This window comes from Chrysochloris asiatica, unplaced genomic scaffold, assembly GCF_000296735.1.
Source record: "Chrysochloris asiatica unplaced genomic scaffold, ChrAsi1.0 scaffold00018, whole genome shotgun sequence".
In the NCBI taxonomy this organism is placed as follows: domain Eukaryota; kingdom Metazoa; phylum Chordata; class Mammalia; order Afrosoricida; family Chrysochloridae; genus Chrysochloris; species Chrysochloris asiatica.
This window is the reverse complement of record NW_006408536.1, coordinates 765,281-781,604: the sequence shown is the minus strand read 5'-3', so window position 1 is coordinate 781,604 and position 16,324 is coordinate 765,281. Positions and strand designations below refer to the sequence as shown.

Below are 16,324 nucleotides of genomic sequence, written 5' to 3'. Positions count from 1 at the left end.
ATGCCTCTCAGTAGACGTAAGAAAACCCAGCGGGCCCAAGGTGATGACACCAAGGTTCTCAGGGATACTCAGGCCATGGAAACAGCAAGAGAAGAATTCAGCTTTTCCACTCCTTCGGTTAGTTGCACTACCGAGAGAAAGCCTGGTTCTACATCACCCCAGGGGCCTCAGAGTGCCCCACCCCACCCCAGTACTTCTCTAGATACTTCCGGCACAAGAGCGTATGAAGGTGGCAATAACAAAGATGCGAAAAAGCAAAATTCCTCCCAGTACAAGCCCTCTACTATGCAGTCCTACAGAAGTCCTTTAACCAAGGAGGTTAGTATGTTGGTGGACTTCCTATTGCAAATGCATAAAATGAAAAAGACCATTAAGAAGAAAGCCATGCTGAAGCTTATCAGCATAAAGTACAAGCCCCGCTTCCTTGAGATCCTCCAGAGAGCGGCTTTCAACATCGAGGTGGTCTTCGGCACTGACGTCAAGGAAGTGGATTCTACAAAGCAGTGTTATGCCCTTGTCAGCAAAATGAATCTCCCCAACAATGGGATGCTGAGTAGAAAGGGTTTTCCCAAAACTGGTCTCCTGATGACTGTCCTGGGTGTGATCTGCATGAAAGGCAACTGTGCCAGGGAGGAGAAGATCTGGGAATTCCTGAATAAGATGAGAATTTATGCAGGAAAGAGGCACTTCATCTATGGGGAACCCAGGAAACTCATCACCCAAGATTTTGTAAAGCTGAAGTACCTGGAATACCGGCTGGTACCCAACAGCGATCCTGTAAGCTATGAATTCCTGTGGGGCCCCAGAGCCATCGCTGAAACAACCAAGATGAAGGTCCTGGAATATTTGGCCAAGATCAACAATACTGACCCCAGTGCCTTTGCATCCTGGTATGAAGAGGCTTTGAGAGATGAAGAAGAGAGAAGCAGAGATATAGTCAGAGATCAGGTGCAGCCTACTACTGCCACTGCCAGCGCAGAGTCAAAGCCAGCAACTCCTCCCTTGTGTACTGAACTGTGAGGCAGATGCTTCACTTGAGGTTGAAGGAGGGCAGTCAAATGTTCCAAGTAGTGAAGAGCTGGGTGAGATTGGAGGGAACATCATGTTTTAATACCTCTGTGTTTCTGTTCTATATAATTAGCTTAGAGATTTATCTGTATCTTGTTGGTCTTCAATTGTTGATCCTTTCAAGGAGCACTGTAATCTAAGTTTATGTATGACATAAATTGCACATTTATTGTTTCTCAGGTTTGTGTTGAAGAGCTTTGCTAATTTTTGTAAAACAAAACAAAAACCAGAAAACCTTCCATTGTCAGTACTCTGAAGCTAGATAGTATAGCATTACAATAAGCATTTCTTAGAAGTGTATAGAACACAATTGTTAAAAATAAAATGCATGGAAATAATAAATAGAGAAAAAAGTAAGATGATCACTATATTGTTATTCTGATCTGCTGTATTTTATCTTTAAATAAAAGTAGAAGATGCATAACTATATTTACTTATTTAATAATCTAGTAGAAGTTGGATAATACACTGGACAGCAAGGTTAGTTTGAACTGCAAGGTCGGTGGTTCAAACCCCCCAGCCACTTCTCTGAAACCCTAGACAAGATTGGTATGAGTTGGGACTGACTCAACAGCACTTAACAACAACACCAGAAATTAAATTATATTTAATTGGGCTCCTGTTCTCTTGTTTACTTATTCCCTCAGCATGAATTGAGCATGTGCTCTTTTTGGAAGATACATTGTTAATACAGAGAATAGTAAGAAAACGACCTACCCTGGTCATAGATTTTTAGGGTCAAGAAGCAGCCATCATGGATGAAAGGTGATGCTATATACTCTAAGATTTATAAGACATGTAAAATGAAAGAATGAAAAGGGGAGAAGTTTGAAATGAGAGCCACCAAAACCAAACCTACTGACACTGAATCAATTCTGACTCATCGCCTCTCTGTAGGACAGAGTAGATCTGTCCCGTGAGTAGAACTGTCTCATGAGTTTCCAAGACTAAATAGTCACCAACCACTGACGACGTTTTTGGTTAGTAGAGCACTTTAACCATGCAGCCTCTTTTGACATGCCCTGAGGCAAGGTAGTGTGGGCCCTTGGGACACAGATCTCTCAGTGGGAGGGAATTTTTATGTAGGTTGCTTGGGGAAGGGAAGAGGAGAAGGAGGTGGGGGCAAGGTGGGGGAGCCTAGGATAAATACTGGACTGAAAAACCACAAGATCAAAGGTTCGAGCCTACCAGCAGCTCCTTGGAAGAAAAAGCTCCCTCAATTTACAGCCTCAGAAACCCTATATAGGGTCTGTATGAGTTGGAACCTACTCGAGGGCACTTAACAACAACAGGAGGTAGGGAGTAGAGGGTGAGAGTAGGAGAGAGGGAGGAGGAAAGTAGATAAATGAGGCTGCAGGAGGGGTGCTGTGGGGCAGACATTGCCATGCTATCTATGTATCAGCATCCAGCAACTCAGCCTGCAATGGAGACTCACTCTGAACCCTTACTCTGGGATTACGGGTAAGTAAGGATTTCTGGTGTGGCGCTGAGGGTTAATGTGCCAGACTGCAAAGCCGTTTGAACTGCAAGGGCGGTGGTTCAAGCTCACCAGCTGCCCCTCGGAAACCCTATACAGGGTCGCTATGGGTCGGACCCGACTCGAAGGCACTTCACAACAACAAGCCTGAGCAAAATCCCTGTCTGGAGCAGGCCTGGAAGGTGTCCTTTGTTCTTGTCCCAGTGCATTTGAAACCACTGACTGGATGTTTCATTCCTTTTTCCAGAAAGTTTCTGAAAAATGGGCTGATGTCACTCTGAAGGTGAGATGTGAAGAAGCCACTGTTTTAGCACTTTCCCTTGGGCCAGGGAATCCAAAGCCCACTCCATTCAGAGGATATTAGAATTAGGTTATCACGAGTATCATTTGACAAACTTCAAGCAAGGGCTAGATTTTTGTCAGTGGTGATATGAAGGAAAATCGGGGTGACTTAGATGGAAGGTCAGCTGGGAGGGAAGTTGTTGGTCCTTAACACTAATTCAAGGAACCTTGTTCTGCATTAAACTGGGACCATTCACCACACACCCACATTAAATACTGGTAGTGTAGTTGTTACGAATCGGGCTGTGAACCACAAGGTCAGCAGTTTGTAACTACCAGCTGTTCCGCGGGAGAAAGATGAGGCTTTCTGCTCCCGTAAAGATTTACAGTCTTGGAAACCCTGTACAGGGTCGCTATGAGTCGGAACCGACTCCACGGCACATAACGACAACAACAATGTAAAATATTACCTGGCTCTTCCTAAGCAATATTTTGAATGATTTGGCTTACTTTGTCCTAGAGCACTACATGTTCTCTGATACATCCTGAATTGGGTGATACCATGTGGGATCAAAGCAGTCCTAGTGACAGCTGCCATTCTATAAAGAACCACAACATGCCAGGCATTGTGCCGGATGCTTTGTACACATTACAACAGTTTTAAAGGATAAGTCTTCTCAGACTTTGCCAATGAAGAACTTATTATTTTCACAGTGCTGGTAAGTGACAGGGCTGGATTTGACCCCTGGTCTGAAACTGTCTGGAACTCACGGTGTTCTACTCCTCCAGTCTGAAGCAAGTCTTGTATATCTTAATTCACTGTGTTGTTGTTATTGTTAAGTGCCGTCCAGTTGATTCTAATCCATAGTGACCCTCTAGAGGGTTTCCGAGAAGCTTGAACCACCTACATGCAGTTCAAATGACTTTGCAGTCTGGTGCATTAACCCACAGCGCCACACCAGGAGTCCTATAATTCACTGTAGAGCTCACTGTTTCCAAAGTTATCTCTAGGGATAGTCTGTGCCCAGTGTACTGGATTGGAATACACAGCCACAGCAATAAGCATAAGAAATAAGTGAAGAAAGGAAGATAATATTTGCGGACATTATGATCATCTACCTATGATCATCTGAAAAGATTGCTCACAAACTCATCTTAAACTGTTCTTTTTCTGTAGAAAGCAAACCTTTTAGGACCGAAATCAAAAGAGATGCCAAGTCTGGCTAATGCAGTGGTGGGCTAAATGAGCGTGCTTTCTTTGACAGCCCACCACCTATCCTGGACCTCCTGCCTTCATCTTACATCACTGGGGGACAGGAAACCATGCCCTGCAATGTGTGCCATAGGGAAACTGCTCAAGGGTTTGCAGGGGTGTGCATTTCCCAGGGAGGTTTTACTCTAAGAGATAAGAGTCAATATGAGAACAGTCATAAATGAGAACTGAGTCAGCCCACATACCAGGCAGGGGCTGTCAGACTCAGCACCCTGTCACTTATTCTTCCAAGTTCTCAGGGACTTGTGAGTCTTGGCCAAGGGAGGACCTATGATCAGTAGTGTGAGGAGTCTCAGCCACTAATAGAAAGTGAGGACCATGAACGACCAATGATTGGAGAATCCACCTACTGGGACCCATGAGATCCTGCTCCCACTACTACCAGTCCTCAGAGGTCTCAAACAGCCATGGCTAGAATTGCATCAATCTAACTTCCACCTATGAGTGGGAGTCTCTATAACTCACTTCCGACTAAACAGCACTTAACATCAACAGCAACTTCCACCTCAGAAGTGTTAGGAATGTGAAGACCTTGGTTGGAGGCTGGCAAATTCAAGTCAGCCAAGAAGGGAATGCCTGAAAATTTCAAGAGTCAAGGTGAGTACTCTGAAAGGTGTAGGGACCATCCACACCCTCTCAGCAAGAGTCCCACAGAATCCTTCCCTATTGCCAGGCATGGGAGGCTCTAGGGAGACATGTTCCTCAGTTTCTCCTCAGTGAAGTGAGGGTCTTAGTCTAAAGATGATGGTTCCAGTTAAGTAGAGGGAGGAATCTAAGACCCTCTCAGAAGTCAAATGTAGGACTTGAAGTGAGGACACTGAATGGCACCTGAACCTAGTGTTGCAGGATTCACCTGGGGAGACTATAAGCAGGTGTGACCAGAGAAGAAGATCGTCAAGCCTTACTTACTATGAGAAGAAAATTCTCAGTTTAAGAGACACCTAAGCCCTGTGTGGTGTCAAAGTGAGAACCCTGAGTGAAGACTAAGGGGACCACCCACACTGAACGGAGGGAACAAGGGAGAGTCTGATCTTGATTCTGCTTTCATCCCATGTAAGGTCAAAGAGGACTTCTCGGGCCAAGGCCCCCTCACTTCTAGACATCAGGTTGAAAGGAGGGGTGATCTTTGGTCTATGGGTGCAGACACTAACCTGCAGACGGAAGGAGTCCCAGGTCAAGTGAGAAGCCTGAATGAGGACTGACACCTCCATGGGACCCAGGCAAGAGCAGGTTTCACTGTGCTGTTAGCACTGGGGGTCTATACACCCTGCCAGGGGTGGTGACGGAGCTCTTTTGTCCCTTCCTCCTAGAGTGTCTCAGGGGGCTTTGTGGTTTCCAGTTCAGAGTAGCAGAGCGGAAGAGCCGAAGCACTGCCAACCATTGATCAGATGGCCCGGAAAGTGAACTGAGAGGATCCCCTGACACCAGGACTGAGCCCTGGAATAGGAATCTTGTGGATTCCTAGGGCAGTGTCCTCCAAGCAGAACTGCAGAAGTGGCAGTTTTGAAAGTCAAAGAAGCATCTCCCTGCTGAAGGGGCACACACCCTCTCTGCCTCCCTCCTCCAGTGGGCCTACATCACCTGACTTCCTCCCACACTCCAGTCAGCATGCCTTGCAGTCAGAAGAGTAATGTTTTTACACATGAAAAAGTTTTGAGTAAGGTCCAGAGTCTCAAGGGGGTTCAGATTACTGCAGCAAAAGAGAAAGAGCCCCCTCCTTGTACCCTCTTTTTGGGGCTTATCTCTAGAGCTCCCCTGCAGTTCACAACCCCTAAGGGCCTCAAAGAGCACCGTTCATTACTGCTGCTGCTGCAGGTGCTTTATACACGAGAGTTCTTCTCCCCCTAGTCAAGTCTAAGGCAGATTCACTTTGTGTTTGAGGAAGGTTGTTAATCTTCTAAAAGAGCCTTTGTGGTGCAGTGTTTAAAGAGTTTGGCTGCTAGTCAAAAGGTTGACAGTTTGAACCCACCACCTGCCCCCTAGAAGAAAGCTATGGCAGCCTGCTTCCATAAAGATTTATAGCCTTGACAACTCCTAGGGTCACTGTGAGTTAGAACCGACTCTGAGGCAATGGGTTTGATTTGTTGTTATTGTTAACCTTTTAAGTGGTGGAGGTGAGGTGGGGCTGGAACACCTTCTAATGTTCTTGTTATACATGAATAATTGGTAGATTTTTCTCTCTCATTTGTGTTTTTTTCAAATACACACAGTGTTCCTTTGAATAATAGGTTTATTTAGCTTTAAAAATCTAAGTTTATGAGGGACATGGATCATATATTAATGCTGCTTATTGGATTTAAATTTAAGAGTTTAGTGTTTTGTAAATCAGAAAATACTCAAATCATTTTTTTTGTGATCCACACTATATTATATAACATTGAAATAGGGATTCTCTTCAATATGGAAAATTATTCCACAGTAATCAAATGATATATTGCACTGGGAAAATCAGCTGCAAAAGACCTCTGTAAAGTGTTAAAGAGCAAAGATGTCATTATAAAGACTAAGGTGGGCCTGAGCCAAGCCATGGCATTTTCCATCACCTCATAGGCATGTGAGAGCTGAACAATGAATAAGAAAGACTAGGAATAATAGAAGCACTTGAATTAGGGTGTTGGCAAAGCATATTAAGTATACCATGGACTTCCAGAAGAATGAACAAATCTGTATCCGAAGAAGTATAGCCAGAATGCTCCTTAGAAGCCAGGACGATGAGACTTGGTTTCATGTACTTTGGGCATGTTATCAGGAGGGATCAAGCCAGGACGATGAGACTTGGTTTCATGTACTTTGGGCATGTTATCAGGAGGGATCAAGCCAGGACGATGAGACTTGGTTTCATGTACTTTGGGCATGTTATCAGGAGGGATCAAGCCAGGACGATGAGACTTGGTTTCATGTACTTTGGGCATGTTATCAGGAGGGATCAATCCTTGGAGAAGGACATCACTAGGTAAAGAATGTCGTTGTTGCTGTTATCTGCCATCCAGTTGGTTCTGACTCATAAGGATCCTGTATAGGATTTCCAAGGAGCAACCAGTGGGTTTGAATTGCTGACCTGTGATTTGCAGTCTAGTGCTGATCCCGTAGGGTCAACAAAAAAGGGAAAGACCCTCAACGAGATAGACTGACAATATGGCTACAACAATAGGCAGTGTTTCTTTCTGTTGTACATTGGGTTACTAAGAGTTGGAACCAACTCGACAACATCTAACAACAACAAAGTTGGCGGAATTACAAGATAGGGAAAGCAAAGTAAAAATCGGTCAGTTTGGGATTTGTTTCATCCCTTTAGTCTTTCTTTTGGTGAGATTGTGTGATACACACATAGGTTTGCTTAGTTGAATTCAAGAATATTTATGAAATCAAATCTATTGACTTTGTTTGTCATCTTACATATTTACTCTTTTCTTGTCCAAACATTAATTGAGCATGTGTTCCTGGAAGGGCCCTTGATAGGACTGGGAATTATAAGACAAGGAAATCTCAGCCTCTGTCCATGGAGTTTAGAGTTGGTTGGTTTGTTATGTGCCGCGGAGTCAGTTCCAACTCATAGAGACCCTGTACAGGGTTTCCGAGGCTGTAAATCTTTACAGGAGCAGAAAGCCTCATCTTTCTCCCGCGGAACAGCTGGTAGTTTCTAATTGCTGACCTTGTGGTTCGCAGCCCTATTCGTAACCACTACGCTGCAAGAGCTCCTTAGAGTTTAGAGTAAAAGTATGATTAGCCAAATCATAAAGGAAGAGGGTGAGATACTATCGCTATGAACTAAGAGATAAATAGAAGGAAGACTAAGAAGAGACTTCCAGAGATTGCATTCAGACGTAAATGTCCTTACACCTCAGTGGGAAGTCAATTTTTGATAGGCAGTATCATGGGAATGGTGAGCAGAACCAGCCACTCTTGCTGTGTGTCTCGGCATTGAGAGACTGAGCCTGAAATGGAAAACGGCTCTTGACAGTTATTCTAGGATTGTGGGTAAACTAGAGAGAAATTCTTACCTGGGCATGCACTGACTAGGTGTTTTACACACAATATATCCAGAGAGTTCTGAAAAATAAGGACAATACTCCCTTAAGTTGTGATGTTCAGCAGTCTCTGAGCTATCACTTTGCCAGAGTACTCGCAAACAAAATGGCAATCAAATTACATTGTTTTGTGGGTGTGTTGGCAAACTATAAATGAGGTCTAGATTTTACCCCTGGAATGCATAAAGACCAATATCCTAGGCATTAGTGAGTTGAAATGGACTGGCATTGGCCATTCTGAATCTGACAATCATATGGCTTACTGTGCCGGGAATAACAAATTGAAGAGGAATGGTGTTGCATTCATTATCAAAAAGAACATCTCAAGATCTGTTTTGAAGTATAATGCTGTCTGTGGTAGGGTAATACCAATATGCCTACAAAGAAGACCAGTTAATACCACTGTTATTCAAATTTACCCACAAACCACTAAAGCCAATGATGATGAACATGAAGAATTCTACCAACTTCTTCGGAGTCCTGGTGTGATGGTGCGGGTTAACGCTCTAAACTGCAAGGTTGGTTCAAACCACAAGGTCAGCAGTCCAAACTAACCAGCAGCTCCCTGGAAACACTATACAGGGCTGCTATGAGTTGGAATTGGCTCGATGTCACTTAACAACAACAGCAACCAACTTCTTCAGTCTGAAATTGATCAAACATGCAATCAAGATATATTGAAAGCTACCAATGATTCACATGCAAAGATTGGAAACAAAGAGGAAGGATCAGTAGTTAGAAAATATGGCCTTGGTGATAGAAACGATTCTAGAGATTGAATGATAGATTATTGCAAGATCAATGACTTATTCATTGCAAATACCTTTTTTTTTAGCAGCATAAATGGCTACTATACATGTGTACCTTACGAGATAGAATACACAGTAATCAAAGCTTCACATCATCCATCAAAAGAAGCCAGAAGCCAACTGTAGAATAGATCATCAATTGCTCATATGCAAGTTCAGGCTAAAGCTGAAGAAAACTAAAACAAGTCCACAAGAGCCAAAATATAACTTTGAACATATCCCACCTAAATTTAGAGATCATCTCAAGAACAGATTTGATTCATTGGAAACTATTTACCAAAGAAGAGAAAATCTGCAGGATGACATCAAGAACACCATAGAGGAAGAAAGCAAAGGGTCATTAAAAAGACAGGAAAGACCTAAATGGATGTCAGAAGAGACTCTGAAACTTGCTCTCCAACGTAGAGATCCTAGAGTGATGGAAGAAGTGAGGAAGTAAAAGAGCTGAAGAGAAAATTTCAAAGGGCAGCTCAAGAAGACAAAATCAAGTATTATTATGAAATATACAAAGACCTGGAGTTAGAAAACAAAAAAGGAAGACCAGGCTCAACACTGAAAGAACTGAAGAAAAAGTTTAAACCTCGACTTGCAATATTAAAGAACTACATGAGTGTTGGCTCCACATGATAAGTACTGAATTTCTAACCACAAGGTCAGTGGATCAAGCCCAGCAGTTGCTCCATTGTACTGGTACTTCAAAGGTTTTTAAAAGCCTCAGAAATCTTATACAAGGTCACTATGAATTGAAACCAACTCGACAGCACTTAATAACAATGGGCAAAATATTGAATGATGCGGATAGCATCAAAAGAACATGGAACAGCGGCAGGCTTCAAGAATGTTCCCTTTGGTTGTTTAAATGATTATATATTCCTGAGTGTTTTTGTGTACATTCCAAAAAAAAAAACAAAAAACACAGAAGGAATAGAAGCAAATACTGTTGAATGATGATGCATGGAAGAGATTGTAATCATTGCAATGAAACGATGAGTGTAAAACCAATGTAAACTATCACTCAATTCACAACAAAAACTTAAAAATTAAAAAAAGAAGATGGAACATATACATAGAATCACTGTACCAAAAAAAATAAAAAATAAATAAAAGTCAGTGTTCAACCATTCCAAGAGGTAGCATATGAGCAAGACCAAAGGTGCTGAAGGAAGAAGTGCAAGCTTCACTGAAGTTATTGGCAAAACCAAAACTCCAGTACTTGACAGAATACAAATTGAAACCTTTCAACAAACTGATATAGCACTGGAGGTACTTACTCATCTATGTGAAGAAATTTGGAAGACAGATACCTGGCCAACTGACTTGAAGAGATCCATATTTGTGCCCATTCCAAGAGAGGTGACCCAATGGAATGCAGAAACTATCAAATAATATGGTTAATTTAACATGTAAGTAAAATGTTGTTGAAGATAATTTAAAAATTACTGTAAGAGTACATTGACAGGGAACTACTAGAAACTCAAGCTAGATTCATAAGAGGATGTGGAACTAGAGAGATCCTTGCTGACATCAGATGGATATTGGCTGAAAGCAGAGAGTACCAGAAAGATGTTTACCTGTGCTTTATTGATTATGCAAAGGCTTTTGACTGTGTAGATCATGACAAGCTATAGATAACATTGTGAAGAATGGGTACCCCAGAACCCATGATTGTACTCACAAGGAACCTGTACATAGACCAAGAGGCAGTTGTTCGAATAGAACAAGGGGATACTGAATGGTTTTAAATCAGGAAAGGTGTGCACCATGGCTGTGTACTTTCACCATATTTGCTAAATCTGTATACTGAGCAAATAATTCAAGAAGCTGAAGTATATGAAGAAGAACGTGGCATCAGAATTGGAGGAAGACTCATTAACAACATGCAATATACAGATGATACAACCTTGCTTGATGAAAGTGAAAAAGGACTTAAAATACTGATGAAGATCAAAGACTACACCTTAAGTATGGATTGACCTCAATTTAAAGAAAACAAAAATCCTCAGCATGGTAAATGGAGAAAAGATTGAAGTTGTCAAAGACTTTATTTTGCTTAGATACACCATCAAATCTCATGGAAGCAGCAGTCAAAAAATCAGACGACATATTGCATTGGGAAAATCTTGTGCATAAGACCTCTTTAAAGTGTTCAAGATCAAAGATATCAGTTTGAAGACAACATAAGCCTGATCCAAGTCATGGTATTTTCAATTACCTCATATGCAGGTGAAAGTTGGACAATGAATAAGGAAGACTGTAGAAGAATTGATGCATTTGAGTTAGGTGCTGGAAAAGAATATTGAAAGTACCATGGACTACCAGAAAAACAAACAAATCTGTGTTGGAAGAAGTACAGCCAGAATGTTCTTAGAAGTCAAAACAGCGAGACTTTGCCTTTCATACTTCGGACATATTACCAGGAGAGACCATCCCTAGAGAAGGATGATTCTAGGAGAAGGACAATATGCTTGGTAAAATTGAGGGTGGAGTCCTGGTGTGATTGTTAATACTATGGACTGCATTAAAGCTGCAGTTAATGTGCTGGACTGCAAAGTCAGTTTGAAATGCAAGGTCGGTGGTTCAAGCTTACTAGCCACTCCTTAAAAACCCTATGCAGAGTTACTATGAGTCAGAACCATAGGGCACTTAACAACAACAAAGTGGAGGGTCAATGAAAAGAGGAAAGACCCCTAATGAGATGGATTGGCACAGTGGCAGCAGCAATGGGCTCAAACATAGCAACATTGTGAGTATGGCGCAGAACCACACAGTGTTTCGTTCTGTTGTGCATAGTAACTTCATGAGACAACAACAAGCGCAACGGTTAAGTGATTGGCTGCTAACCAAAAGATTGCTGGTTTGAGCCTGCTCTGTGATTGGATAGGAAAAAGACCCCAAATCTGCCTCATTGCCAAGAAAATTCTGTGTGGCCGTTCTCCTCTGAGTTGGAACTGAGTCAATGGCACGGTTTGTTTAGGATAGATGGGTAGTTTGGAGGTAGGGAAGGCGTTGGCCCTTGCAAAAAATTCTGAGGACTTTCAGTTGCATTCAGCTGGAAGAGACATCCTCATACCCAAGATATACTCAAATGGGAAACTATTACTTAGTTTACAGTATTATGCAGCATTTTGGCTGGTTTGATTTTCTTTGTCTAAGAGCACTGCATATTCAGATGTTTCCCATATTACAAGATAAATTCCTAGTGGCTGCATTGTCTTCTGGGGTCAAAATAATAATAGTAATAATAGTTGTCATTCTTTAAAGTCTCAAAACGTTCCAGGTAATGTGCCAGGCATTTTACATATGTTACACAAATTCCAACAATCCTAGAAGTGAGGACTTATCAAATTCATTTCACAAACAAAGGACCTGAGGCTCAGAGAGTTTGGTGATGTGTTTAAGTTCAAAGTCTATTCTATAATAGAGCTGGATCAGACTACTGGTCTGAATCTGTCTGGAGCCCCCACTGTTCCATTCCTCCCAGCCAGAGGCTAATCCTGTGCCTTTGAATTCACTTTTCTTCTCACTACTACAAAATGTATCTCAGGTAATAAAAACAGTATCTTTTGCCCAAAACACTGAGTTGGAAGATTGGTTTGTTGTTGATAAGTGTCATCGAGTTGGTTCCAACTCATAGTGATCCTGTGTAGAGTTTCTGAGGAGGAGCTGGTGGATTTGAACCATTGACCTTGCAGTTCAAAACAACTTTGTAGTCCAGTGCTTATCCTACAGTGCCCCGCCAGTATCTCAGGTAACAAAAACAGTATCTAGTGCCCAATTCTGGGTTGGAATACACAGCCAAAACTATAAAAATACCAAAATAAATGAGTGGTATGAATAAAAGAGAAAAAGATAATTCTCATTGAAAAAAATGGTCATCTATTTATGCTGTATCAGCTATCCTTAAAAGATGTTGTTGTTGTTAAGTGTCATCGAGTCTATTCCAACTCTTAGGGACCGTATAGGTTTCAGAGGCTGTAAATCTGCAGAAGTAGAAAGCTTCATCTTTCTCCCATGGAGTGGCTGATGAGCTTGAGCCACCGACCTTGTGGTTCACACTATGGACAGCAGCTTTCCTATAAAATGTAAATATTTTTGGACAGAAGTCAAAATTGATACTAAGTCTGACTGACGAAGTGTGGGCTCTATCAGTGTGTGTTGTCTTTGATAGATAACTATCTGTCCTTGTCTTATTCTGCAACGTCCCCATCTCACTTTACTTTGGGGACAGGTATTTCCAGTACAGAAACTGCTCAAGAGTTGGAGGGATGTGACACTTTCCAGGAAGCCTTTAATCCAAGAGACAGGAACCTGAAGGCATCCGTGAGTGAGGACTGGGAAGACCAATATCTCAGAATGTAGGGATCACACAGAGAAGGCTCTCAGACGTAGGGAAACCCAGGCAGAGCTCTCAGCCACAACATCTTCTCCCTTATCCTTCAGAGCTCTCGGGGACTTGCGTGCATTGGCCTAAGTGGGGCACCTCACTCCCGTACCTCCAGGAGTCTCCGTTCTGACACTGTATCCCATCCAACGCCCATCCAACGCGCCTATGTAAATACGCACAGAGCACGCATAGGAAACTAACTTGTGAGGTTATATTATGTTTTTGGCAAATTTCTTTTTCTTTGCAAACTTCTGCAGAAATGAGGCTGCCCACTTGAGACCAAGGTCCTCCCTCTCTGAAGCCCTCCGTTCAGGTCAAACCCATCCCAGAAAAGCTGTCAGTCTGAGGGTCCTCTTTATTTCCTCTTGTAGGATTTCTGGGTGGCAGGTTGGTCTAATCGGAGGAGAAGTCCTGGTCTACAGAGGGAATAGACTTATGACTTAGTAGGAGTCAACGAGAAGATCCTGTGCATTTGTAGCAAGCCCCCACATAAGACGGCAGCCCCAGTTCTGCAGAAGTAGGAGTGTGACTTGATGGTCTTGTTCTGAGTCAGTGACTTAGGTTCTATAGGCAGGAACCCCAACATATATCAATGTGAGTATTCTGAGTAAGCACTAATGGGACACGATTCCAAAATGGCGGGGGGGGGGAGGTCCTAGAAACCCGGGCCCTGCTGTCGGCCCTCAGAGTCCCCCCAACAGCCTTCCCTTTGGGGGACCCACCAATCACATTGGCCGGATGTGACGCTCGCCATGCTGCTTTCTACCACAGGAAGTGCCGGAAAAGTACGCCGTCCGGTTTTTCAACATTGGAGGAGCGGAGAGTGCCAGTGCTGCTGAGAAGCCCAGGTAAGACCCCCTGGACATGGGCTGTGGTCACCCAAAATTGTCTTTTTGCCCGCTTCAAGGCCATCAGGTCAGCTTCCATCTGGAGAGACTCAGAACAGAAGGGCCTTGGTGGAAGGGACGTACTTGGAGCCTGCGCTTGGTGCTAATGAGCCCGGCCCCAGCTCTCAGCAGTGAGAGCCCCCCAAAAGGATTAGGCTGAATCCTGAATCCCCTCTAGGGAGGTGAGGGCTCTAGCCTGAATCATAACCCCCTCCCCTGCTTCCAGGCCAACTCAAGTTGAGTAGACGGAGGGAGGAACCGTAAGTCTTGCCAGCCCTTGCTATCGCCCCACTAAGCCCCAGACAAGGCTGGCAGGCTGCAGACTGATTTTCACCCATTTTCTTCAACAGGGTTCTCAGGAGCCAGGCTGGCGTAGTGTCGTTAAGGAAAACAGCAGAGGCTGTGGTTGTTCTAGCTCGAGTAGACTGTCCTGTTGAAGGGGCTCATAATATCTCAGCCTCCGTCCTCCCACATCCCTGCCTGCTGTCCTTGCCCAGCACCATCATGCCTCGCGGTAATAAGAGTAAGCACCGCGCTCGTGAGAAACGTCGCCGGGCTCGAGGTGACCCCCAAAGTGCCAAGGGTGCTCAAGCTTCTGCAGCAGAGGAGGAAGGGTCTTCTCCTTCTGAGGGCTCTCCCCAGAGGTCCGAGAATCCTTGCGTTCCCCCGGGGATTCAGAGGACCCCACCCACCACCACTGATGTTGTACCTGTTTCATCTGCAATAGCTGCAAAAGGTGCCAAGGGCAGAGATGAGGGAAAACCAAGTTCCTCTGGGGCACCACTCCCCACTGAGAAAACACCAAAAGATCCTTTATCCAAGAAGGAGTCTATGTTGATGCAATTCTTGCTGCAGAAGTATAAAATGAAGGAGCCGGTCACAAAGGCAGAAATGATCAAGAAAGTTAATAAAAAGTACAAGGAGCATTTCCCTGAGATCCTGAGGAAAACCACTGAATGGATGGAGATGGTATTTGGCCTTGTCCTGAAGGCAGTGGATTCCAGTGGTCAATCCTATACCCTTGTCAGCAAAGTAGACATCACCAACGAAGGAAGTCTGAATGATGACTGCGAGCATCTCAAGAATGGGCTTCTGATGCCTCTCCTAGGTGTGATCTTCTTAAAGGGCGACCGGGCCACCAAGGAGGAGATCTCGGAGTTCCTGAATGTTTTGGGGATGCATGAAAGTAGGAGGCACTTAATCTGTGGGGATCCCTGGAAGTTCATCAGCAAAACCTTGGTGGAAAAAATGTACCTGGAGTACCAGCAGGTGCCCAACAGTAATCCTCCACGCTATGAATTCCTGTGGGGTCCCAGAGCCCACGCTGAAACCAGCAAGATGGAAGTCCTGCAGTATTTGGCCAAAGTTTTTGGTACATCCCCCAGTGCCTTCCCGGTGCATTATGAAGAGGCTTTGAGAGATGAGGCAAAGAGAGCCACAGCCAGAGATGCAGCCAGGGCTGATGCCAGTGCAAAGGCCAGTACACATTCTAGAGCCACAAGCAGCACCTCCTCCACTCCTAGTCAAATCTGAGGCAGAGTATTCATTTTGTGCTTCAAAAGAGCAGTCAGAATTCTCAGTAGTTTCAGGCTGAGGTTGAGCTGGAGAAATCATACATTGTCTTGTTTCTGTTGTACATCAGTAGCTTTATCTTTTATTGATATTTTTCAAATGTTGTTATGCTTAATAGAATGTTCATTTAGCTTTAGAATCTAACTTGTTATATGGCCTAGGTTGCACATTTATTTCACTCTGTATGAGGTTTAAGAGTAAGAGTTTGGGTGTCTTTCTAAGACAAATTGAGAAAGTTTTGAGTCTTTTGGGGGGCTCCAGAACAAGATAACATTACTTTGGAATTGGGATTTTCTTGGAAATGTGAATAGATCCCGCAATTGAATAGTTGAGATTACAAAATAAAAACAAAATAAAATCTGGTTAAGTTTATTGCTTGTTTTGCATTATTCTTTTCTGTCTATTTGTAAAATTCTAAGATAGATGCCGAGTTTCTTTGCTGATTTAAGAATATTGATGAAATTAAAATATAATAAATTAGACCCTTGTTCAGTGATTCACCTATCCCCAGTTATTAATTGTTGTTAAGTGCCATTAAGTCAGT

At 43.3% G+C, this 16,324-nt stretch overlaps 2 protein-coding genes across 2 annotated transcripts; both read left to right on the top strand.

Moving 5' to 3' along the window:
• On the top strand, positions 1 to 1,020 carry LOC102830151 (melanoma-associated antigen B3-like). The gene has a single exon (XM_006835655.1). It carries the CDS (start codon positions 1 to 3, stop codon positions 1,018 to 1,020), a length of 1,020 nt encoding a protein of 339 aa, XP_006835718.1.
• A 3,652-nt stretch (positions 1,021 to 4,672) lies between these two features.
• LOC102829769 (melanoma-associated antigen B4-like) lies at positions 4,673 to 15,741 on the top strand. The gene is made up of 4 exons (XM_006835654.1): positions 4,673 to 4,697; positions 13,106 to 13,257; positions 14,093 to 14,169; positions 14,559 to 15,741. The coding sequence occupies exons 1-4, from the start codon at positions 4,673 to 4,675 to the stop codon at positions 15,739 to 15,741; spliced, it is 1,437 nt and encodes a 478-aa protein (XP_006835717.1).
• The last annotated feature ends 583 nt before the right edge of the window (positions 15,742 to 16,324 follow it).